General features: G+C 54.2%; 2 protein-coding genes across 5 annotated transcripts in view; both read left to right on the top strand.

Moving 5' to 3' along the window:
* The window catches only part of ITGA3 (integrin subunit alpha 3), a 29,590-nt gene extending 24,807 nt beyond the window's left edge, over positions 1–4,783 (top strand). For 2 of the 3 annotated variants that reach the window (XM_082441725.1, XM_082441724.1), the window contains 3 exons: positions 2,020–2,145; positions 2,521–2,662; positions 3,419–4,783. In XM_082441725.1, the coding sequence (XP_082297851.1) occupies positions 2,020–2,145; positions 2,521–2,631 (237 nt within the window). In that variant the 3' untranslated portion in view covers positions 2,632–2,662; positions 3,419–4,783. The remainder of the gene's footprint in view (positions 1–2,019; positions 2,146–2,520; positions 2,663–3,418) is intronic. The other variant, XM_082441726.1, reaches the window with a different exon arrangement.
* Positions 4,784–8,665: 3,882 nt separating this feature from the next.
* PDK2 (pyruvate dehydrogenase kinase 2) lies at positions 8,666–24,826 on the top strand. 2 transcript variants are annotated; one of them, XM_082441744.1, is made up of 11 exons: positions 8,666–8,885; positions 10,736–10,877; positions 17,992–18,063; positions 18,410–18,594; positions 19,072–19,161; positions 19,365–19,442; positions 21,835–21,911; positions 22,002–22,100; positions 22,273–22,380; positions 23,052–23,165; positions 23,738–24,826. In XM_082441744.1, the coding sequence occupies exons 1-11, from the start codon at positions 8,768–8,770 to the stop codon at positions 23,876–23,878; spliced, it is 1,224 nt and encodes a 407-aa protein (XP_082297870.1). In that variant the 5' UTR covers positions 8,666–8,767; the 3' UTR covers positions 23,879–24,826. The 2 variants fall into 2 exon arrangements, with proteins under 2 accessions (XP_082297870.1, XP_082297869.1); XM_082441743.1 differs by lacking the exon at positions 8,666–8,885 and adding an exon at positions 10,176–10,343.
* The last annotated feature ends 132 nt before the right edge of the window (positions 24,827–24,958 follow it).

Raw genomic sequence — 24,958 nt, 5'->3', positions numbered from 1 at the left:
ATAAACAGGCAGTGTACATAGAGTGAAATACCAATGTTCAATTCAATAGTAAAGAAATAAAAATAATAGCAATAAGATTTTTTTCCTATCATATTAGAAAATATTAAAAAGAATAATGCTGTCCGGTGCTGATGAGGTAGAAGGAAATGCTATTGATTGGAATATAAATTGATGGATTCTTTTTGGAGATGAATTTATCAATATCTATTAAATTTTTAATTGCACATTTCCTTTGATCCTGCACATGATAATATATCTTAAGGAGCTAATAGGACAAGTTTGCAAACATAAATATATGGGGATATTTTTAAAGCATTGTTTATAATGCCATAAGATTGGAAACAATCTAAATGTCTTTCAGTAGGAGATTGGTTCAATAAATTATGGCACATTTCCTACAATGACTATGCAGTCATCAGAAGAGATTAGGTTGATCTTTATTAATTGACATCGAAAGATAATGAAAAAGGTCGCAGAAGAGTGGGTAGAGTACACACAGATCCCATTTATGTGGGAGAAAAAATATATATGTTTAACACATACGTTTAAAAATATGGAAAGAGGACTTCCCTGGCGGTCCAGTGGTTAAGACTCCACGCTTCCAATGCAGGGGGCGCAGGTTCAGTCCCTGATCGGGGAACTAAGATCCCACATGCTGCACAGCACGGCCAAAAAAAAAAAAAAAAAAAAATATATATATATATATATGGAAAGAGATTCAACAAAATGTTGAAGATAGCTTTTTCTATGGAGTAAAATTACTGGGAACCTTTAATTTTCTTCATGTTATCTTTTTAAAAAAATAATCAAAATAACTTTTTAAGAAATAATAATAATGTAGCGTCAGAAAAAATATTTTTCTATATATAAATGTATATTTAAAATATATGAAATAACTTCATATTATAAAACATATATAATAATATATATATTATATATATATATCTTCATTGTAGGGGAAGAAAAAAATTGTACTATAGGCTATGCACTCTTTGTTTTTTTGTAAATATTTATGGAGTGTTGCTGTGTACCAGGTATTGCTCAAAGCAGTTTACTCATATTAAACACATTTAATCCTCTCCAGCAACCTATGCTGATGTAGGTATTATTAGCATAATCCCCATTTTACAGATGAACAACAGAGAGGTTAAGTGACTTGCCCAAGGTCACACAACTAGTGAATAACACAGCTAGGGCTTGAGTCCAGGTAGTCTGGCTCCAGAACCCATGCTTTTGGTTTTACTTTTGGTTCTCTACTGTATTATGAGGTAGGCATTATGATCCCCTTATCAGAGAGCATGACATGGAGATTCAGAGAGGTGAAATTACTTGTCCAAGGTCCCACAGCTTGTGAAGGATGGAGCTGGTACCCAAGCCCAGATGTGTGGGTCACAAACCCAGACTCCAGGCTGCCTCCCAGATCTGAGGCTGCTCCTGTGGAGAAAGGGGAGGATGGACGAATCGGCGGCTGTCAGTGGGTGGGCAGGGGCTTTTCCAGTCCCTGAGTGCCCCCTACTGGCAGTAGATCAAAAAGCAGGGTCCTGCGCAGATGTACTAGAGAATGAACTTGAGGACACCGGGAGAGGGAAGGGTAAGCTGGGACAAAGTGAGAGAGTGGCATGGACATATATACACTACCAAACGTAAAACAGATAGCTAGTGGGAAGCAGCCGCATAGCACAGGGAGATCAGCTCGGTGCTTTGTGACCACCTAGTGGGGTGGGATAGGGAGGGTGGGAGGGAGGGAGACACAAGAGGGAAGAGATATGGGGATATAGGTATATGTATAGCTGATTCACTTTGTTATAAAGCAGAAACTAACACACCATTGTAAAGCAATTATAGTCCAATAAAGATGTTTAAAATAAATAAATAAATAAAAATTTGAAAATAAATAAATATGTACAACTTAAAAAAAAAAAAAAAATAGCAGGGTCCTGGGTCCAGCTGGAACAGCAGGGATGAGCTCTGGGCCTAAGGGCATGGATACAAGGCTGAGCCCCTTCTCACCCCCTCCAGTTCTCCGTGGACATTGACTCTGACCTGGTGGAGGAGCTGCCAGCCGAGATCGAGCTGTGGCTGGTGCTTGTGGCTGTGAGTGCCGGACTGCTGCTGCTGGGGCTGATCATCCTCTTGCTGTGGAAGGTTAGGACACCCAGCCCGCCACTGGGACGCCCACTCTGGGACCTCCTGCCAGCAGACCCTCACCAACTCTCCCTTCATCTCAGTCCTCACTTCCATCTCACCCCCCATCCCCCAAGTCCCCTCTACCTCTTCCCAGCTCCCAGTCGCACCCCCTGCCCCATCCTCATCTCACCCAGGATGCTCCTGCCTGGGTTAATGGGGGGACCTGCAAGCCAGAAAGGGGAACCAGGAGCTCTGGCTCCTGCTACATCACCAAGCTGGGGCTGGGACCCAGGCATCCGGGCTCCCCAGCCCTAAGCTCCAGTTCATGAGTGCTGCTGGCAAGGACCCCCCAGCCCCCCCTGATGGCCCCTCCCCACCTCCTCCCCTCCGCAGTGCGGCTTCTTCAAGCGAGCCCGCACTCGGGCCCTGTACGAAGCTAAGAGGCAGAAGGCGGAGATGAAGAGCCAGCCATCAGAGACAGAGAGGCTGACGGACGACTACTGAGCGGGGCAGCCCCCGCCCCTGGTCCGCCTGGGTAACGCGGCCTCCGGGCCCCTTCCCCCAAGCCCCCAGCTGGCTGGGGCCTCTGACTCTGTCCTATCTGCTCCTCTTCCTTTATGGGCCCTCTCTGCACTTCACTCTGTCCCCAGCACCACCACAAAGAACAGGCCACTCTGTCGGCCTCCTTCTCCATACCCTGGGAGAGCTCGGGGTGTCTGCTCTCAACAGCTTCCCCACTGAGCCCCTCAAGGACTTGGGACCCCCAAGAGGGAACCATAAAACCCTCCCTGTGCCCCCTCTGCTTTCTGGGGATTGGAAAAGGGTCAAGGCCAAGGCTAGGCCCCATCTTTGTAGGCCACAAGACAAACTTCAGAGTGATTCCACACCCCCATCCCCACCTCTAGAGAAGGAGGGGACTAGTAGAGTCCTTCTTCTGGGAACCAGCCCTTTTCCTCTTGGGAGCCCCCTGGGGTGACAAACTGACCCCTCCCGACACTGTGGTCAGGGTAGATCACCACCCCTCCTAGCCATTCCGTCAGCAGTCTCAGCGACTGCCCCTCTGTCTCCATCTGCCTCTCCCTCTCCTCTCTGCCTTCCTCAACTCCTCCTTCCTCTGGGGCCTGGGATGGGGAACCTTGCCCTCCCTGTCTCAGCGCAGGGAGATGGCATTGTGTTTGGGTAGGGGTCCTGGCTTTGAGGACCTCCGGGTGGGGAAGGAAGGGGCTGGGCACATCTTCCCACTGGCGCAAAAGCTGGATGCTAAGGGCCTTTCTCTTCTCCCCTTCTCCAGTGTGACTTCTTTAAGCGGACCCGCTATTACCGGATCATGCCCAAGTACCACGGGGTGCGGATCCGGGAGGAGGAGCGCTACCCACCTCCAGGGAGTACCCCGCCCACCAAGAAGCACTGGGTGACCAGCTGGCAGACTCGGGACCGATACTACTGACATCCTCCCTGATCCCACCCCTGCTCCCCTAGTGTCCCCTTCTTCTATTTATCATAAGTTATGCCCTGACAGTCCACAGGGGCTACTGCCTTTGGCTGGCACCAGCAGGCTCGGGCACACACACCTCTTCAAGTGTATGCACGTGCCGTCCGGCCATGGCCTTCTCCCCGAAGGAGGGCTGGGGCCGTGGAACTTGCATTGCTGAGCACCGCAGCCCTGTGCCCTGGACACATATGAGCACATATGGGTCCCACTGCTTGTGGAGTGTGCTTGTGCACCCCAGATGGTGCATGGACATGCGTGTCCCAGCCTCTGCCTGTGCCATAACCAAGCCAAAGGGCCTCCACCAGAGCCAGGAGGAAGAGGCCCCCAATGTGGTGACACCTTCTCTGTTCACACTGGACCCATCGTGAGCCATAGTCACTGGATTGACTCTGTCCTCAAGATGAAAACTACTGACAGGCCCCCGGTGCAGCTCCCAGTACCCATGCCAGAGAGTCGGAGCCTGCCTAAGGTTGTCCAAGGGGGTGTTCGCAGGACCTGGCATGCTCAGACCCAAGAGCGGAAGGAAGTAGAAGGAAGGTCCCCAGGATGGCTTTCTTTCATGAATCGTTGCGAAACCTCTGTCCTCAGCCATGGCCATTCCATGCACTAGCAGGAAATTCAGCCCTAAGAAACAAAGATGGACACAGTGCTAGGCAGCCAGGACACACTGTGCTGGGACTGCCCTGGGAGCACGATGGAATCCTCAACAGAAGAGGGGACTGACTGGTCCTGGGCCAAGGAGATGTTGGAAGGATACAGAGCAGATACCACTTTTCACCCACATTACCATCCTGGCCTGGAGGGACCCCCACAAGATCACAGAGGGAGCGACACTTGAATGTAGAACAGGGAGGGAGCCCCATGATGCCACATCAGCCAGACCCCACTCTGCCCCCACTGACCATGGGTTGGAGACCTAGAAGTGGAGCTCTTGGCTGCCCTTGGCTTTCAGAGCCAGGTTAGCCCTGCCTTCTCCCCTGTGGCACATTCTAGAAGTTGAGGCTGGTTCCAGAAAACCTCTCCTGACCCCTGCCTATTGGAAGGCCCCCTCCCCAACCCCTCCCCACTTCCATGGTACTGTAGCAGGGGAGCTCCCTCCCCCTCCTTGTGCCTTCTTTGTACATAGGCTTCTCACGGCAGCCAGTAAAGAGCTCCCAGTTCGTACACGCTGCATCTGCCTCCATCCACCCCCATGCCTCACCAACGCCATTCGGTCTGACGGATCATGCTACCTAGCTGACCCCCAGGTGGACAAAGCCAGGTGCAGGGCTCTTAGAGGTTGGGAGGGTGAAACTCTATGGTGGAGATACCTGCTCCTGTTCTCAGGGGTGTCCCAGTCTAAGGGATGGTCATGGTCACATAACTGAGATCCAGAACATGAGATGAGAGAAAAGACCTGAGTAGACTGGATGGAATCCAAATGGCTTCTTGGTGGACAGTGCGCCGGGCCTGGGGAAGAGGTGGTGGTGTGCAGGGTCTGGAAGAGGCAGGAAGCTACTCTGCTGTAGAAGCAGGTAGTCCCGGGTAGTGGTGGAGCGAGGCTGGGTGTACGGGTGGAGAGCCGAGAGCCCTCGTCTGGTGGCTAAATTCAGACAAGAACCTGCTTTACTGCCTCGGTTTCCCCACAGCCAGCCCTAGGTACCATGATGAGTCAATCAGAAGGTGGACCAGTGACCCAAGCCCGGAAAAACTGAAAGGTCATAGTATCCATGTCCTAGCCTCTGGGCAGGAGTACCTGGAGCCCTAGTCTGCGGCAGCTCCTCCAGACGTGCTCCTGTCCTGAGTCCACAGCCACAGCACTGGGTCAAGCTCTCCGCTGCCTCCTCTGCGCTAAGGTTGTCCTAAATTGTGGCACAGGTCCTTCTGTTAATTGTCCCTAAGGCGGTGACCTTTGGCAAGAAAGAAGGCCGGAAATTACTACCCAGAGAAGCCTAGAGGCAGATCTTCAATTCAGCTACTCAGAGCCCTCAGACCCAGCCGCTGTCTCGGGCTCCTCCTGACGTGTCTGCCTTCCTGTGCCAGCTGTCTGCCCTCCCCACTCTCTACCAGAGCCCACCCCCTCACTTTCTGTGCTGGGATCTGTCACTGATTGACAGTGAAATGTCCAATTCCTCCAGGAAAACCCCAGCCCCTACCCAGAGCTCTCAGAACCAGTAACCGGAGAACTCAGTTTGTTTTCCAGAATCTGGGTTATTCACTGGGCCAGGAATAATACACGTGTGGGCTGCCAAAGCCCAGCTCAGGTTGAGCAGAGTTCCGTGCAGCTCGGTCCAGTCCTTTGCAACCACTTCCTGCTGAAGAAAGAAGGGGGATCTCCACATCCCTCTGGCCAGCTTCACAGGCCCAGCCCCCCACCTCCTGTGAGCACCTGTTTGGATAAGAACACACCGTCTGTCTCACACACACAGTTGTGAGAATAAGCAGTCATTTTTCAGGACTGGTGCAGCTACCCTTTCATGAAAGAAACATACTGGCAGAGATGCAGCAATGTCCACTTTATAGAAAAGGACCCTTTATAATGCCAAGCTTCTTGAGCTCCTTGGAGCTGCAGCACCTCCGAACAGTTTCAGAAGAGGGTCTTGGCTTTTATATCAGTAAAAACTCATAAGGGCATTCTCTTCTCTGGCCACAGGGCTGGATTGCATTTCCTGGGCCCTCGTGGTTGGATGAGGCCATGTGAGGCCATTCCGGCAAATGAGTTGTCTGCCAGAGGGAAGGGAATCAATTCTGGGCTGAGACAGTTAATTGCTGGGTGAGACTCTCCCAGTTCTGCTTCTCCTAACTCTGCTGCTGTGGAAGCCTGTGTTGAGATAAAGCTTTGTCAGTCTGAGTCCTTGAGAGCCCCCCACCAACCCACGTTGTACATTTAGTGGGAAATTTGGGAATTTGGGGGGTTTTGTTACCTCCCATCACCTAACCTAGCTTGACTGATACACCACACCACACCGCTCCCATTACCACCCTTCAGCAATCTCTGCAGGAGGAATTTAATCCAAGCTCAGAGCCCCATTATGGAAGTCCAGCTCTAAGGGGACAATCATGGGAAATCTCTTTCTGTCGCTTACATGTAGCCTCAGAGGTCATGGCCTTTTCCTTGTTACTTTAATTTTGATAATAATAGTAATAGCTGCTATTTATTAATTATTTACTGTGTGCCAGGCACAGGGCTTGGCTTTTTACATATAGTATTTCATACACTCTTCTGGGCAACTTGAAGACTGAACTCACCAACATCGTCAATGACCTAATTGCTAGCCTGAGGGATGTTCAGTGATCCTCCCTGATACCTCTGTGGCCTGTCTTCCCGGTGACCCCAACTTCTTTTTTCTCCGTCTTTTCCGTTCAATGTGCTGGGTGCTGTGCCTGGTGCTGGAGACAGAGTGCTGAATAAGACCAATACAGCCCTGCCCTCGTGGAGCTTGAAGTCTAGTTGGGGAGACAGATGAGTCAGCAGATGATTACCACTTGGTGTGGTAAGAGCTAAAATAGTGCTAGATCAGGAGGCCTAAGGAACTTTTGGAGGGAGCCCATAACCCAGCCTGGGGGGTCAGGGGCCTGAAGAATGAGTAGGTGAAAGTGAGAAGAAAGAATGATCCATGGGTAAGAGACAGCATGTGCAACAGCGGGGAGATTGGAGGCTGGTTCAAGGCAGTAGATAAGTATGGCTGGGAGTTGAGCAGGGGAATGTGGAGAGATGAGGCTGGAGAGTTAAGCCAAATCAGATCATGTGAGAGCTAGAAAGGCTCCAGTAAGAAGTGGAGAGCCATCAAAAGGCTGTGAGCAAGAGAAGTAACACCTTCAGATTTGCAGTTGAAAATGATCCCTGAACCTCTTTCCTCATCTATAAAATGGGGATAATAGTAGCACAGTAGAGCTGTCTGGAGAATTAAATGGGATGATGCATGCAAACAGTGCCTGGCACATAGGTTATTATTCATTCAGCTAAGAGAGTCCCTTCCATTGTGAAGCCTTGCACATAGCTCTGCATTGGCTGTAATTGCATTCTGTTATAACTATTTAATTATTTACTTATGCAGCTCTCAAACTGAGAAATGAGATAATCAAGGGAAAAGACCATGTCCCAATCCTGTCTATGTTTCCCGTTCCCAGCGTATAAGCCTAGCACCTATTAGGCACATGGTGAGTGCCAGCCAAGGACTGAAGGGTGAAAAACACCTCAAAGGGGCAAGTGGGAGGGGTGGGGGGAACAGGACTTACCGCGTTCGACCACAAGAGGGCGCGCTATGTTCCCACGAGAGAGCCGGGCTGCTGGGCAAGGGTGTGCTCTCGGCCTCCAGCACAAATCACCTTCAAGGACCTTTCTCTAAGGAAGCCCAGTGCGGAAAAGGTTGCTGTCTCAGGTCAAATGAGTAGGGAGTAATAAAATAAAAGTGTTCTGAAAAGTTCGTTGTTAGTTAGGGGGTTGGGTGTTTTTTAACTGGAAAAGCAAAATGCCGCCTTTTCCTGAGCTCTTGGATATTTGTGGAAGTGGGTGGGTTGCACGTCTATATGAGGGATTAGCGTGGGCTTGCATCCCGAACCCGGAGTTAGCAAACATTCACAGTCTGAGTCACTCATCAGGACTGGAAACCCACCAGACCCCTGAGGGAGAGCAGGTGTGTGCAATTCGGGACAGGTGAATCAGACCCCTTTGGGAGGAAAGGAATGCGTTCAAAGCTACCCGGACAATCTCAGGGAAGGCAAGTGAAGGAGATTCAGGGAGGGAGCGGGGAAAGGAAGGAGTGTAAGAGGAAAGGGAATGACGGGCCTCTGGGGAGCAGAGGCAGGGGTTAACCCGGGCTAGGCCGGGAGGAGGAAAGCGCGTGGTGACGCCCGGGAGGCGGGCCCTCGGCGCGGCCTCTTGAAAACACCAGGCCTCTCAGGGTAAACAACGGGTTAAGGGGGCGGGCCTAGGGGCAGCCACGTGCCGGGGCGAGAGGCTACTGGCTCTCCGGGAGTTGTTTGTGAGCCGCCATTGGCAACGTCGGGGCGCCGCGACGAGCCGATTGGCCGGGATTCGGAGCCCCGCCAGGGCAGGGGTGGGGAGTAGGCGGCTGCTGCGACGCTGGGCCCGCCTGGGACGAACGGAGCGCCAGCGCTGCCCGCGCGGGGACCGGAGCACGAGCCGGAGGCGCGGCCGCTGCCGCCATGCGCTGGGTCCGCGCGCTGCTGAAGAATGCGTCCCTGGCAGGGGCGCCCAAGTACATCGAGCACTTCAGCAAGTTCTCCCCGTCCCCGCTCTCCATGAAGCAGTTTCTGGACTTCGGTACGAGTGGGCAGGAGGCGGCTGGCAGCGAGGGCCCGCGGGGGGTGGGGGTGGAGTGAAGGAGTCCTGGCCATGAAGGATTAACACGGAGGGTAAGGGAGGCCGAGTGACATGGAAGGTTTGCTTGCAGGGGTCCAGACAGGAAAGGGTTAACGGGGAGGAAGGGGCCGGCCGCCGGGCTTGAAAGGGTTAAGGGCACCGTGACTGAAGAGACTGAGCTGTTAGCGGGAAGGGGGGGCACTGAGAAGGAAGGGTCCAAGATGTCTTCCCGGGCTTTGTGAGGGGTCTTGGAGAGGAAGGGGCAGTGAGGCGGTGATGTTGGAGCAGGAGGGTGTAACCAGGCACTAAAGGGTTACTGGGGGTTGTCCTGGCGACTCTAAAAGTGAAAGTCAGAGAGGAAATGAGGAGGATGCTGGTGGGAGTGACAAGGCAGCCCTGGGAGGTGTAGCCATCTGGAAGGAGACCTGCGCAGGGGTGGACGTGGAGGGGTCGGTTGGGGGAGGGGGCTCTTTCAGATGAGTCAACAGGAGAGAGGTCCTGGCCGGTACACCTCCACCCTCTGAAGGAGCTGGCCCCCAGCTGTCCTAGAGGGCAAGGACACTTGCAGATCAAATCTGCTGTGGCCTGGCCGTCTTACCCCAGCTGGGCAGGGGTCCAGGGCACCATGAGATGGAGTTAGGTAGCTTGTACCCATCCTTGGCTGCCCCCTGGGTTCCTGGGCCAGGGTCGCCTACCATCAGTGTTCTGGGGGTGGCAAGGCTGTGCCAACGTGGGGACTGAAAGAGGCATTGTGTGGACCCTGTCTGTTCACACGGAATTTCTATGGTGCCAGCTGGGGATTAGGAGGGGTTGCCCAGGTCTCTCAAGAGTCAAGGAGACAGAGCCTGGCTTAGGTTACAGCTTTGTCACTGATGGGACAGGGCGGGGAGGTGGCAGCCAGGACACAGGGCACCTGTTCCCCAAGACTTGTCCGCCTGCCCCCCTCCCTGTTTGAGCTCCCCCCATGTAGGAAAGCCTCCTGAGCCCACTCCCAGCCCCCAGCATCTGTCCAGTCCAGACTGGACCACAGTTAACAGAACTGTCACAGCAGGGAGGGGCCCACAGTAGAGTTTGGTCCCCCACTTGGAGTTCAGTGAGGGAAATAGACCTTCAGAAGGATGGTGAGATGCACTGGATGACAGTTAAAAGCAGAACCTGGACTTAGAACCCAGGTCTCCTGACTCTAGACCATGGCCTCATTCAGTCTTCTACTCCCTCTTCATTTTCAAGCCAGACCAAGGATCAGAGTATTTGGGCCCCGGTTCTCAGGCCCTGTCTACCTCACAGGTGGGCGGGCATTAACGTAGGGGCAGCTCTACAATGGGCATAAAGACCAGCTGGGCCAGAGATGACGCCGGGACCCTGCAGCTGCGGTGGTCCGAGCATAGCTCCCCTCAGCCAGGGGGAGCTCATCCCAAGGTAGGGATGGATTTCCCAGGCCCTTCTGCCCACCTGGATCAACCCCCCCAAAGTGAGTGTCTACTAGGAAGGAAAGAAGGAGAAGAAGTGAGATAACTTGGGCTGGAGGCAGCTCCCAGTGGGCCCAGGGTGGCCCTTTTCCCTGTGGTTGAAGGCAAGCAGGGTTCAGCTGGGGGTGGGGAGAGGATGCAACCTCCCTAAGGGTTAGGATGGGTGGTGTGGCAGTCAGTGCAGGGATCAGGAAAGGCTCCTTGTCCCATGCCTCCATCTCTTCTCTTCTGAACCCTCAGGAAATGAAGGATTTAGTGACCTGACCCCGCCCCCCCCCCCAAGATGTCCTCTGGCTCCAGTGCTTTGTAACTCTGTGAGCTCACCCTTCCCTCTCCCACCAGGGTCCAGCAATGCCTGTGAGAAAACCTCATTCACCTTCCTCAGGCAGGAGTTGCCTGTGCGCCTGGCCAACATCATGAAAGAGATCAACCTGCTTCCCGACCGGGTGCTGAGCACACCCTCGGTGCAGCTGGTACAGAGCTGGTGAGACCCCTGAATAGGTCCCCGCACCTCCCACCCCATTGTCAGATGCCCCCTGCTCCCAGGAACCTTGAGGGAGGTGGGGAAAGAGGAGAGGCACAGGGACTCCGAGAGGTAGGGGAGTTCCTAGGGTCAAGTGGGAATCCTAGGCCAGAGCAGGGACTCAGATCAAGCTCAGAGCCTCCGTGTCTGTGGGACAGCCCTCTACTCCCCACCCGCCATTCTCTGGAAACACAGGATCCGCCTAGGAAATCATCATTTTCACAGCCCAAAACCCAAATCAGGCTAATGTCAGCATTTGCCACCAGCCCTGGTCCTGAAAATCTAGCACCTGTTGGATAGTATTTACCTGAAGCAACTTTGTGGGAAGCAGAAACAGGAAGAAGCTAATCTTCAAATTATATAATCCAAACAAGTCAGCGTGTTTTGGATGTTGGAAAACACTCGAATAGACACAAAGATGGCACAGTACCAACTCCAAAGAGCTTTGGACGGGCAAAGACCAAAAGTTTATTGCACAGAGCAGCAGTAGCAGAGAGAAATCCTCAGTAAAGTTTACTCAAAAATTCTGTCCAGGGATAAGTAACTGAATGACATTAGCCAGAGGCCAGTCACATGAAGAAGGAACAAGAATTTGCTCTGTAACTGGGTATGTAAATGCGTAATCATGGTTGATCTTCAGTGGCATGTGTGCAGAAATCTTTTGCCCTTGCTTCTGGCTGTGGCAGGTGTGGTATGGCTGTGGTTTCCTTTTGGATTCGCGACAACCACACCTACTTCGAGCCCAGTGCCGTGTTAGGTTAAAGAAACAGTAGCAGCAGCTGCCCTCAGGGAGCCTGTGATCTCACGGGGAGAGTAGAAGAGGGCAAACTAAGAGCTACATAGTGGCAGGAGCAGTAAGCTGCTGAAAAGTTAGTTTTATTTAAATTAAAAGCAAAGTATTATTTTAAAATAACATTGATTGGGTTTTTTCCCCTCGTTGCAGAAGTATGACATGTTCACTTTGACATTTGGAGAACACAGAAAAGTAGATAAAAGGGAATGCCAACCACTACCCTCCACCCCTTAACCAAACACTGTTAAGGTTTCGTAAGTGCCCTTTATTGATGCCCTTCCAGCTTTTTTCTATGCATGAATATGCATATGCATGACTTATTCTAATTAAATGAGGATAAGGTAAGGAAGGACCAGGCACACGATCTATGCACAGTGAATTTCAGTTGAATCAGAAAGTTGTGCGGAAGTTGAAATGGACGCAGAGAGGAGGTGACGTGTCCCTGGGCCTTACAGGGTGCCTAACTGAACCCTGACCTAGAAGGGAGGGAAGGGCATTCCAGGCCAAAGGAACTGCTTGTGCAAAGGTGCAGAGGCCAGAGAGGGCCCGGCTAGGGCATCTGAGCGCTCACTTTGTGGATATAGTGCTGTTAGTGCAAGCGGTGAAGGTGGATGGGAGGACAGAGGGCAGAGCCTGATTTGCATGTAGCCCAACAAGGTCACCCCTCGCTGGGCCCTGTCCCTTAGAGGTCCAAGACCTCTGAGCCAACCGGCATTTCCTGCCATCAGGCAGTGTGGAAGGCATGGGGAGGGACAGAAGGTGCCATCTGTTCTGCCCAGCCCTCCTCCAGCTCTGTCCAGCTGAGTGACCTGACCGCCTCTCCAGCTGGTCCCTGACTCCAGGACAAGGCTTCTCAGGCCCCTCCCTGGACACCGTGTTCCTAGAAGAGTCAGGGGATGTGGGGAGGGAGGGCAGGGAGCTGCTGAACTGCCCGTGATGCCCCCGAGGCCCACAGAGTCCCTTCCTGAAACTCAGTTATACGTGTGGGGGGCTTGGCCTGACGTTATTCTTCCCTCAAAGCTGGGAAGTAATGTCCAGCAACAGCAGGAGGGAGTGAAGTTAGACAAAAGGGAATACTTCCCAGTGGATGACTCGCTTAGAGGGGAGCAGGCCAAGATATTGCTAGAGTGTGCTGACGCACTGAAGAGACCGCCTGCTGAGATTGTTTCCAGAGAATGGGCATCAGCTGCAGCAAGAGAGACTGTGGTCTGAGGGAAGGAAGGACTCTCTGAGGCGGCTGGCGGCTGCCTGTGAGAGAGGGCAGACCTCCCTATCCAGGGGAACCCCCTTGCCAGCTTGGAGGATGGAGGCGGTGGAGGTGGGTAGAGTTTGCAGGGGAGGAGGGGGACGACATATCAGAGAGCCTGGCAAGAGGCCCACTAGCCTCAGAGTCTGATGAGTGAGAAGCAAAATCTCCCCTTTGGAAATGGACAAGCCCTGTGCACCTGCTATCAGTAGGAGCAGAGGTAATAGTTAATCTGTGGCAACAGCTAATGGAGTTTCTATTCAGCTGGGGAAAGGTTCCAGGCAGGAATCACTGTGGGCAAGTGGAGAATTCCTGGCTCTAAACAAACCTGATGTATTATTTCAACCGGACAGACTTGGTGTTGTGGGAACTTGTTTTGGAAGTGACTGGAAGGTAGAGGAAAGCCCTGGGTGTGGCGCCGGCATGTCTGACTCTGAGGCTTGGCTTTGCTGCTTGCTAGACACTTAATGTTTGGCCAACCACACGGCCCCTCTGAGCCTCGGCTTCCTCATCTGTAAAATGGGGATCCGTTCTGTTTCTAAGGGTCAGGTGCCACTGCTGGATGTGAAAGTACGCGGAACTCTCTAAGCGTGCGTGATGTCTGCGAGCTTCTGGCAACAGCACCTCCAGGACAAAGATGATGTGCTGTGGCAGAGGTTCTCTTCACAGTGTAGTAATAATAATGATGACGATGACAGAAGCAGACCTGCCTGGAGGGCCTGCTGGCCATCAGGAGCTGTTCTAAGCGTGTCCACGTATTAATTCATTTAACTTCACAACAACCTGATGAAGTAGGCCTTGTTATTATCCCCATTTTGTAGATGAGGAAACTGAGGTTCAGAGAGATTAAGAAACTTGTCTGAGCTCATTCAGGTAATAAGTGGTATTCCACTGGGATTCCAGCCCAGGCTGTGTGATCTGGAGGCTGCGTTCTTGAAGGGAAAGGAGAGAACCGCACTCTGGGACAGTGACCAGGAGTCAGAGATTTCTAAGCTCACAGAGCAAGTCAGTGGGAAAGTAGATTTTCTTTACAGAGATTGTTTGATGGCTAGTATTGTGGGGGCACAGAGCGGTAACCTTGCCTCCTCTCAGGAGAGAAAGACAGCCTGAGGAAGGGCGTGGAGTCGGTGGGGATGTACTTCGAGAAAATGGAGGGTTGAGTGATAGTTGCAGACTAGAATCAAATGACAGCGAGTCACTCCTGTCACCAGTAGAGCCTTTGCAGGGGTGTAAGGAAGAGGGTGGCAGGGGGTATCACCAGCACCTTCTTATGAACTTCCCTTGCATCAGCAAGGTATGTAGACCCCAAACCCAGTCCTTGTCCTTGAAAAGAATGACCACCTCACAGGTTCCGGGCACCCAGGGCCAAACCCTGCCATTGAATCCCTCAGCCACCACTTATGTAATCAGAGTGGAGACCGGCCACCAGCATCACCTCCTCTAATCCGCGCCTGCTGCTACAAAGCCCACTTCACACGCGGGAACCTGAGTGGCACCGCCAGCAATGGGACCCAGGTCGGCCTGGCTCAGGGCCGTGCCCACCACCCCTCCACAAGCAGCTTCCAGATAGATGGAGGACACGTCTGCCCCCTCTCCCCTCCTCACAGGGCCTTTGCCTTGTTCACACCCCTGGTCCCCAGCGGCTGTGGACACTAGTACGTGGTGCACACACACCCGCAGGCGCCCAGACTCACACTTGCTTACCACTCCTCTGCCCCCACGCAAGGCTGCACACGCCTCCTCCCCAGCTGCCGGGCACTCATTCCGACACCCACGCGCGCGCACACACACAGACACACACACACACACACACACACACACACGCTGTCTCGCTCCCTCCTCTCCCTGTATTCCACTCCTCCCACCTCCTAAATCCAGGGCTCTGGAATGGCTAGAAAGCCCCAGAAGGCAGGGTTTGGGGCTTCCACATTACCTCGGTGGAGGGGAGGGGAAGGAAGCTCCAGATCTCACCCAGGAAGTCCTGGGCGGCCTTGCTTACTGTTGAGGTCGGCAGGCCAGGCCTTCCCTAGGGCGTCACATTGGCCCCACTGCCTGCTCTGCCAGGCCCAGGGCAGGTTGCGCATCTGTCATTGCACCACTGGTCCAGACCGCCTGTGTCTAAGCCCAGCTCTTTCTCTGGCCCTCGGGGGTGGGCAGCCCAGGAGCCAGCATCACTCCCTCCCCAACGTCTTTCCCTTTTTAGGACCAAGATCTGGCCCAAGGGTGAGGTCTAGTCTGCCAGGCCCTTGGGGGGCTTCAGGCCAGGGTCAAGGTTCCCCTGGCTCAATCTTTGTCATCCTCTCCTCCTCCTTCCAAGAGCACACTCAGGACAACTGCCCTGAAGGAATGGCCCTGCGAGAGAGGCAGGTAGGGATTCTAAACCCTGCTTCACAGTCAGGAGACTGAGGCCTGAGGCTGCAGCTCTCCCCACAGCCCTGCGGGCGGAGCTGCTCATTGCCAGTCCAGCCTGGTGCCCTTTGTTCTGCTTCACTGGCCACGTGACAGCGCCCTCTATGGTTCATTAAGCAGCCACAGAGGGGCGGGGCCAGCAGCGAGAGCTCTCATCCTACCCTTGCCCCCGCTCCTGGCCAAGCTGGTCAGGGACCCCTAGCTCTCTCTGCTTGCCTCCAGGGTCTTGGGAAGGGGTTCCAGGGCCCCCACCCCTCAGCTGGTCTCCTCCCTCTCCTCTCTCTGCCTGTCCCCACCATTGCATACTTGCAGGTCCTCCTCCCAAATCCCCCCTCCCTCTAAGAATCACATGAGCACGAAGCTTTCTCCTGGGTATGGTCAAGGAATGAGGGATTTGGAGTAACACAGGCCTGTGAGAGAGGATCCCAGCTCTGCATGTTAACTTCCGCATCTGTAAAATGGGTCTAGTGGTAGCACCCTCACCCCCCGTCACAGGGTCATTGTGGAGGTTAAAGTAGGGGAACACAGAGCAGAGCCCTGGCACAAGGCCGGCGCCAGTAAATGCTGGGCCGCCTTCACCATCAGCATCACTGTTAGGACCGGTGTAGACAGTGAGGACTTGGCCATGTGGTGTAGACTTGGCATCAGACAGACCTGGGTTGGAATCCCAGTGCGAATGCTTACTGTGTGGCCTGGCGCATATTACCTGCCCTCTCTGAGCTGGTTTCCTTGTCTGAAAAAGGGGGGAAATGCCACATGCTCACGAAGGCTGCTGGGAGACGAGAGACCCTGTGTAGACTCTGAGCTCTAACGGTCACTGGGTAAGTGTCGTCTGTTCTTATTCTCCAGGGAGCCCGAGGTGAGGCTGAAGGAGGGCCGCTCTGACTGTCTGCCGGGGCTGCGGGGACAGTGAGGGGGCACTGAGGGGGAGCTGATCTCCTCTGCCCTCTCGGCTCCCCCTACCAGTGACTCTGCCACCTCTTGCCAGGCGTTGTGCTGGGCCCAGGGTGGGGAGGGCAGGCAGGAGCAGCGGGGCGAGGACGGCCCCAGTCCTGCCATCAGTGGCTGTCCAGAGCGTGACAGATTCAAACGTGGCGTGATTCAGAGTCTTCGCCCAGTACAACCAGGAGGTGTGTGTCATGCGCCACCTGGGGACTCAGAGGGTGCACTCAGCCGTGGACAGTGTCTGAACCACTGTTCGAAACAAGAGCAGACATTTAGAGAATGCTCACTGTTTGCTAGGCGCTGTGTTAATTATCACGTTTAATTCTCACCAGAAAGCCGTGATAGCAGTAGGTACAAAACCCTCCCTTTTCTGATGAGGAAACTCAGGCCCAGAGAGGTTCCATGACTTACCCAGAGCCACGCAGCTCCAAGTGGAAAAACCCAGCCTGGAACTCGGCAGAGCCAGCTTCAAAGCTAGCTCTTTTACCCTCTTCTCTACTGGGTTAAGCAAGAGAGGGAAGAGTAGCAGTTAGTGGGTGAAGGGAGCAGGGCATTCCAGGCAGAGGGAACCGCAGGCCCCATGGGCTGAGCATTTTGAGCAGCCAGCACTGTATAGAGGCAGGAGCGCTGGAGGCCGGTCTTCACTATGCTACCTCCCAGCTGTGGAACTGCTTCAGGCCTCAGTTGAGGAGACTGTGAAACGGGGCTAATTACTGCCGTTCTTACCTGTCAAGGTCAAAGCACTGTGTACCTGGGAATGCTTCTGACTGTGGTGGGGGCCTCTTCTGGAGAGACTGTTAGGCCCCGGGGACCCTTACCCCCCTCAGAGCTCTCGGTGGCCCCTCCTTCCTGCCGGCTGGAAGTGTTTCTGCTGGAGAGAGGCTCAACTCTCTGCCTTCCCCAGGAGAATGGGCTGTTGGGGGCTGAGGTGTTAGCAGGGAAGCAGTGGCGTCCTGCCTCGCAGTAGGGGCGGGGGCACAGTGGCTCCAGGTTGGCACCATCTGGGCAGCCCGGGTCCCTCCAGGCTCTCCATGGGCTCCAGCCCTACCCAGTGTCAGAGCTGGGCATGCCCACCCCACCCCAAGTCCTTCCCACCCACCATTTAAAATCCAGTTCCCTAGGAGATTGCACAGCTCCTGGTGCCTGGAGTCGGGAGTATGAGGCTGTCGTCTTCCTCCCTGAACCCCTGCTCTGTGAGAGCTCTGGGCTGGCCACTCTGCCACCTGTGCCCGTGGGATGCGGCAACAACCCTGCGGGACAAACACTAAGATCTGCTTCCACGACGGGCCCTGGGGAGCTAAGTGCCTTGCCCCAGCCTGCTCTCACTGCTGGTCTCGGGCAAGGCCTCCTCCCCGGTCTGGGCCTCAGTCTCCTAATCCTGGAGACCTGTGGGTGGGGTGGTCACCAACCCCCTTTGAGGACTGCTATTCTAGGATATCAAGCAAAGGCGCTCTAGGTAGCAACAAATTAGAGACTTTCTTGCATAACTTGGCGGCGTCGTTGGGGAGACTCACGTACGGAGGGAGCAGAGTGAGAGCATTTTTGACGCAGCTTGTGAACCCACGCGGCCCAGCTCTGGGCGGTGCCCACTGGAGGCACAGGACGGAAGTAGGGTCAGCAGAGTCGGGTGTGCCGGGGCCCGGCCTGGGGCTGAGGCGTCCCCCGCCCCCTCCCACACACAGGTATGTCCAGAGTCTCCTGGACATCATGGAGTTCCTGGACAAGGACCCTGAGGACCATCGGACCCTGAGCCAGTGAGTGAGGCCTTGGCTGGGGGCGGGAGGGCAGGTGTGGGCCACAGCCCCGGGGGCAGAAATACCAGCAGGATGAAGGAAATGCCCCGCCCTCAGGGGTGTCCAGTCTGAGGGGGCAGACAGCCCCCGATCCTTGGTGTGCCCTGAGTCTGACGGGGGGACCCAGGCCCCGCCCCTGTGGAGCTCCCAGGCTGTCAGGCAGGCAGTGGGAGATTTGGGGTGGGCTTCCGGAGGAGTGGGCTGGGGAGAGTCGAGTGGGTGAAGGCACTGTGGAGAGAAGCGGGCAGAGTCTGAGGGTGTCCCAGGACTGGGGCGAGGTGAGGGCCAACATCTACCCCCATCGCAGGTTCAGTGACGCCCTGGTCACCATCCGGAACCGCCACAATGACGTGGTGCCCACCATGGCGCAGGGCGTGCTGGAGTACAAGGACGCCTACGGCGACGACCCCGTCTCCAACCAGAACATCCAGTACTTCCTGGACCGCTTCTACCTCAGCCGCATCTCCATCCGCATGCTCATCAACCAGCACAGTGAGCGGGCGCAGGGCCATTCACTGTTCAGATGTTTACAGAATGCAACACTGTGTCGCCTCTTTACGTGGTATTCATAAAAGTCTCGTTATGTTAGGACACAGGTTGTTGTCCAGTGTTTCTTACTCCAGGAGTATTAACTATGATTGTTGAGAAATCGTAGCCAGTCATTAATTACACAAGAAGGTAAAAGTTATTTTTAAATGTATAGCAAAAGAGAAGAATAAATATAATGTAGAATGTATGGGGATGAAACTTCTGAGAAGAATGCTTCAGGCCTACAAAGGTCCAAGACTGGCCTGTGCCAGGGTTGGAGGGGCCAGGGGTCAGGGGAGAGAGGGTAGGAGGGTGGGGAGGGGGTGCAGCGTTAGGGTCAGAAGTGTTAGAAGTAGGGGTGGAGCGCTGGAGAACGGGGGGGAAGAGGGAGCGCTGGGGTTGTGTGGCCCCGCTAACCGCGCCCTCCCTTCCCACCCGCAGCCCTGATCTTTGACGGCAGCACCAACCCAGCCCACCCCAAACACATCGGCAGCATCGACCCCAACTGCAGCGTCTCTGAGGTGGTGAAAGGTGAGCTGTCCCCACCATGCCTGGCCCACAGAGGAGCCCCAGTGACCCCCCAATCTTACCTGGCCAGACGGTGACCTGTTCCCCAGTGGGTGAGGGCCACGTCCCCATGAGTTCAGTGTTGGTGAAGCCCAGTGTTGGTGCCAAGAGGACTGCCTGCTGGGGGGAGGTCACCCCATTCCCTGATGACCCCTCTCTTCTCTCAGATGCCTACGACATGGCCAAGCTCCTGTGTGACAAGTATTACATGGCCTCACCTGACCTGGAGATCCAGGAGATCAATGGTGAGGGAGTGAGGCTGTGTGTCTGCCTGTCTGTCTGTCTAAGGGCTGGGCACATGGGAGAGGAAAGTGAGGTGGGACTCAGGAAATGAACTGTTACCTGGATGAGGGAGAAGCAGAGCTATTATTGTATTATTATTATTATTATTAATTTATCTGGTAAATATTTATTAAGCAGTAAACACAACAGGCAAGGTCCCCGTTCCCACGGAGCTTACATTCTCCGTACTGGGGAGGTTGGGGAATGGGACCTTTAACCAATGAACAAATAACAAACAAGATAATTTCAGGTCATGATAAGTGACAGGAAGGAAACACAATGGGGTAACATGACAGAGATGGATAGGAGCAGTGTATTAGATGGGATATCAGTTTGGCTGTCTTCCCAAAATCCAAAAACTGGTTTAATTTGAGAGAGAGATTTCCCTCTCCCCAGCCCCTAGGGTAGAATGGTTAAAGTTGGCCACCCACCCTCATGTCTTAGCTCCAGCCTGGAGAAGGGGAAAGAGAATGTGGAAGGCAGGGCCCAAGAGCTGAACATAGCACTTTCCTAAGTCTCCCAGCTGCAAGGGAGGCTGGGAATTTAGTCTCTAGCTGGGTAGCCATGTGCTAGTCAAAACTTTGGGGGAGAGAGGCATCTATTACTAAAAGAAGAAAGGGAATAATGGATACAAGAGGATGGCTACAAGGGTCCTACTTTGGATGGGGTAGTCAAGGTCCAGAAGGACCAGTGTGGTGGGGTTAGGATATTAAAGGGGTGATGGGTGGGAGAGAGGCTAGGCATGCAGGGCCAGTGGACCACAGACAGGAGCTGGGATTTTGAGAGCAGCAGAAAGCCACTGGAGGTTTGAAGCACGGTGATGACAGGATCTGAGTAATATTCTAAAGATATTTAGAGGGGACTTCCCTGGCGGCGCAATGGTTAAGACTCCATGCTCCCAATGCAGGGGGCCCAGGTTCGATCCCTGGTCAGGGAACTAGATCCCACATGCATGCCGCAACTAAGAGTTCACATGCCACAACTAAGGAGCCAGTGAGCCGCAACTAAGGAGCCCACCTGCCACAACTAAGACCCAGTGCAATCAAATAAATGTTAAAGAAAAAAAATAAAGATATTTAGAGGTTGGAGGAGGCAGGAGAGGACACAGGAAGACCAGTTAGGAGGTCATTGCGGATTCAGGCAAGGGGAAGGGAAGGCAGCAGAGAGGAAAAGAAGGGGGTGAACTGGATAAATACCTTGAAGGTGGAGGAGTGAGGAGGATCAGGGCCTCCACCCTCCCCTCCACCCACCTGATCCTCAGCCACCCTGGCCTGTGGGCCAGAAACCTGAGGTGTTCATGCCTCTGTGCCTGGAAGTCGCACTGCCCACCACATCCTAGTCTTTCCTTAAGACCCGGTTCAAGTCCACCTCCTCTGAAAAGCCTTCCCGGACCTCCCAGGAAGAGTTAGGCACCGCCTGCCCCAAGCGTACCTCTAAATTGCACTGTTTGAATTACTTGGCAGAAACCAAAGGGCAGAGACAGGCCACTTTACTTCAGGATCCCTGGGGTCAAGCCCAGGGCCTAGCACACAGCTCTGGGTACAGCACCTAATGTGAAAGTCAGTTGTACGTTTCTCTGTCTAGACTTGAATTTCTGAGAGGGTAGGATTGAATTTTATTCAACTTTATGTCTCCACTGCCCAGCACAGGGCCTGAGTTTCCTTCATTCATTGATCCACTGCACATTTATTGAGCTTCTGCTACATACAAAGCTCTGTGCCAGGCACCAGGAAGAGACACTCAGTCTCTAAAACCAAGAAAACTCTCCAGGATAGAGTGATTCTTGGGAAGTAGCATGCTCGTGTCAAAATAACCTGGGCAGTCCCCTCCCCTCTCCCCTGGGTGAAAAAGCTCTACAGGGGATTCTGGTATCAAGGTGAATGCTAGTAGGCTACATTTAGGATAGACAGATATTATTTGGGTGGATGAATGATGGATAGATGGGTAGATAAACAGTGGATGAATGGAAGGATGGATCTGTACTTTGAATGAATGGATAGATGGGAAAGATAGATGTTTGAAGAGATGCATAGATTGAGGGACAATTGGATGGTTGGATGGACATTGAATGGGTAGATAGAGGAACGAATAGATATTGAATGGATATGATTGATGAATGGATGGATGGCTGGACGGACAGACAGACACTGTATAATGGATGGATATTATACGGAGAGATAGATGGATGAATGGACACTGAACGGCTGGATAGATGGATGAACGAATGAGCAGATGGATGGACGATGGATGGACAATGGATGGTGGTTGAGTGCTGGGTGCTGGATGCTGGTGAATGAATGCTGGATGGTGACCTCTTGACAATTTCCTGATCTTTGGTTTGGACTTCCCTGGCAGCATCCAACTCCAAACAGCCAATTCACATGGTCTATGTCCCCTCCCACCTCTACCACATGCTTTTTGAACTCTTCAAGGTGAGGAGGCTGGGGGATGGTCCTTTGTGGGGGGTGGGAGTGGTGAGGTCTAGGTTGCTCTCACTGTGTCTTACCCCTTTTCCACCACAGAATGCCATGCGAGCGACTGTGGAAAGCCATGAATCCAGCCTCACTCTCCCACCTCTCAAGGTCATGGTGGCCTTGGGCGAGGAAGATCTTTCCATCAAAGTAAGTGACCCTTGACTTTGGGGGCCAGAGAGCAGTGGTGTGGAGACTTCCCTCCTGCCGGGAGATGGGCTAAGGGAAGCCCCTGGGGGTGAGGAAGATCTGAGAAGATCAGGGGTGCGGTGTGGAGAAAACGGAGGTCTGGAGACACCCTGACATGTCCCATGTCCCCCAGATGAGTGACCAAGGTGGGGGTGTTCCCTTGAGGAAGATTGAGCGACTCTTCAGCTACATGTACTCCACGGCCCCCACGCCTCAGCTTGGCACCGGGGGAACCCCACTGGTGAGATGGCTTCACTCTGGTTCCCCGCACTGGCCTCCTGAAGAATGCCTGTTGGTCTTCTGGTCTCCTTATCAAATTGTCACTCTTGCCCATCTCTCGCTTCCCTACCTCCCATGGTCCCTCCGTCCTTGTGTGGCCGTGTGTGAGTCTGCGTCTGGGCCTCCCTGCTCCTCCTGTCTCTCCCCAGCCTGTACCTACCTACCTACCTATCTGTGGGTGTCTGTCTGTCACTGTTCCTCAACTCTCCCTTCCCCTCTCTCTCTCCACAAGTAACTAACTCTCTCTTGGAGTTGTTCAGCTCACCAACACCTCCCTGTCCATCCCCAGCAGAGTAGGCGGAGCTGGGTGTGGGAACTTGAGACAAAGAGGTGCCCCGTGACCTGCCCAGACCCCTGGCTACCAGTCCCGAGCCCCCCTCCCTGCCCTGCTTACTGCTCCCCACCCGCCCCATGCTCCGCAGCCTTCCTCCCTCTGCCAGACCGATTTCCTGTATCCCACAGTCCCCATCTTGCCTCAGAGCTGTCCCTTTCTCATGTCCCCTCCCCACCCCAGTTCTGGGAGTCCCCCTGCACGACCCCAGCCTGGCCCTTCTCACTCAGCACATCAGTCCCTGCAGTTCCAGGAAGCCCAGGGCCAGTGTCTCATCACGCTCCCTTCTCACCCCCTTGCAGGCTGGCTTCGGGTATGGGCTCCCCATTTCCCGCCTCTATGCCAAGTACTTCCAGGGGGACCTGCAGCTCTTCTCCATGGAGGGCTTTGGGACTGACGCTGTCATCTATCTCAAGGTAAGGGCCCCTGCCTGCAGGGTCTGGCTGGGGGAGTTTGCTGATAGGTCGGGCCTGTTATTAGGTCTCTTTTCCATCCCTCCAGTCTTTTCCTGATTCCAGACTGAGAATCAGAGCAAAGCTATAGTTCCCAGCCACCAGGCACTTCTAAGTTGGCAGGCAATTTCAGGGAGTCTGTGGTTTGCATGAGTAAGACCCTGTTCTGGGAACCGTTGACTTGCTAGACTCAGAAGGAAAGGGGGGAACCACAGAGAACTCCTGATTCAGCTCAGGGGGAGACTGAGGCCTAGAGCTGGTGACCTTGTTCAGGGTCACAGAGCCTAGCCTCCTTCCTATCCCTCCCTGACCTTTAAGTGAGCAGCCTTATTGAATGGGCAGGAGCAAGCCACAGAAGGGACAGACCCTTTCATGGGTCTTTCTGGGCTAGTCATCTCAGCCAGTGTCTGGCACTTGGCTGGGCTAACATGTGGGCCACAGTCAGTGGCCACCAGAGCGTACCGGGGCAGGGCTGGTCTGCCGAGGAGTGGGCAAGGCGCAGGGAAGCAGGAGAGGCTGACCCTGATGCCCTTCAGGCCCTGTCCACGGACTCGGTGGAACGCCTGCCCGTCTACAACAAGTCAGCCTGGCGCCACTACCAGACCATCCAGGAGGCCGGTGATTGGTGTGTGCCCAGCACGGAGCCTAAGAACACGTCCACGTACCGTGTCAGCTAGAGGCCACCCCACTCATCTGCACCCAAGAGGATGGACTGCTGTCTCTGGAGCCGGCCACCATGGTGACCCTCCCTGTCCCCACCCCAGGTTGCGGGAGGCTCTCCCTGATGACCAGCTTCTTGTCTCTGTGGAAATCACCGCGGTGACCGGTCTGTGATGGCCCCTAAGTGCCAATCTCTGTCCCTATGGAGACTCCTAGGTGATCTCCCTGGGTCCAGTCTCTGTGGGCAGTGCCTGAGGATTGGGGGATGTCTCCACCCTGATAGGGTGTCCCAGAGATACGTTTCCATGGCATTCTTCCTCTCTGAGCCCAGAGCTGCCACTTCTCTGCTGGGGGTCCTAGGTCCCCCTCACTGCCTTCCACAGCCCTGGCCTTCCAAGTGGACACCCCTGCTTGCCTTATTCCCTTGGCCCATGCCGGTACCCTGGCCCTGGTCTGGTGTCAGTGTTAGGAAGGGGCCAGGTACCCGCCACATCTGGCGTAGTGGGAGGGGACCCTTGGTTGGGGACCTGGTCCTACAGTCTCTTCCTCCACCCTGAGTTTAAGGTCAAAGTTAAGAGGGAGGGGTTTCTCACCTGGGGCTCACCCCTAAAGCCGAGGAACCTGGGAGGACCCAGAGGTTGGCCATCCAACCAAGCTGCTTGAAGCCTGCAGGTGGCCCCAGCAATGTTTCTGCCACCTCCCGAGCCCTTCCCCTGCATGTCCTCACGTGCATACACCTGCCTGCCACACACGGTCCCCCACTGAGCTCCAGACTCCAATTCCCACTGTGCCCGTGTGTGCTTGGGGTGGCTTTCTCCCTAGAATGTTCTGTGTACATAGCTAGTTTTATAGCCCTGAATGCCCCCACCCTTTCCCTTAGCACACAGGGGGTTAAAGTTGTGTGCTCCTCCCAGTGGCTGTGATGGTGACAGTGGCATCCACAGTAAAGAGGAGATCGAATGAGACTGCAGCCCCGCTGCTTTCCTGGGGGAGGGAGATCCTCACGTATAAACGCATACAGACTGCAGTCCCTGTGACCAACACATGACGCTCTCGGGACACCTGATCCCAGCTCAGGACATGGTTCAGTGCATGCC

The sequence above is a fragment of the Balaenoptera physalus genome (assembly GCF_965194825.1).
Source record: "Balaenoptera physalus genome assembly, chromosome: 20".
Taxonomy (NCBI): Eukaryota; Metazoa; Chordata; class Mammalia; order Artiodactyla; family Balaenopteridae; genus Balaenoptera; species Balaenoptera physalus.
This window is presented reverse-complemented; position numbering and strand designations above follow the sequence as displayed.

What these genes read in the sequence shown, in the direction of transcription:
- PDK2 (XM_082441744.1), top strand. Translation starts at nt 8,768, where the DNA reads ATGCGCTGGGTCCGCGCGCTGCTGAAGAATGCGTCCCTGGCAGGGGCG. An exon ending in GTGCAGCTGGTACAGAGCTG is followed by an intron (nt 10,878 to 17,991) that starts GTGAGACCCCTG and finishes TCCCACACACAG; the next exon opens with GTATGTCCAGAGTCTCCTGG. An exon ending in GGAGATCCAGGAGATCAATG is followed by an intron (nt 19,443 to 21,834) that starts GTGAGGGAGTGA and finishes CTTCCCTGGCAG; the next exon opens with CATCCAACTCCAAACAGCCA.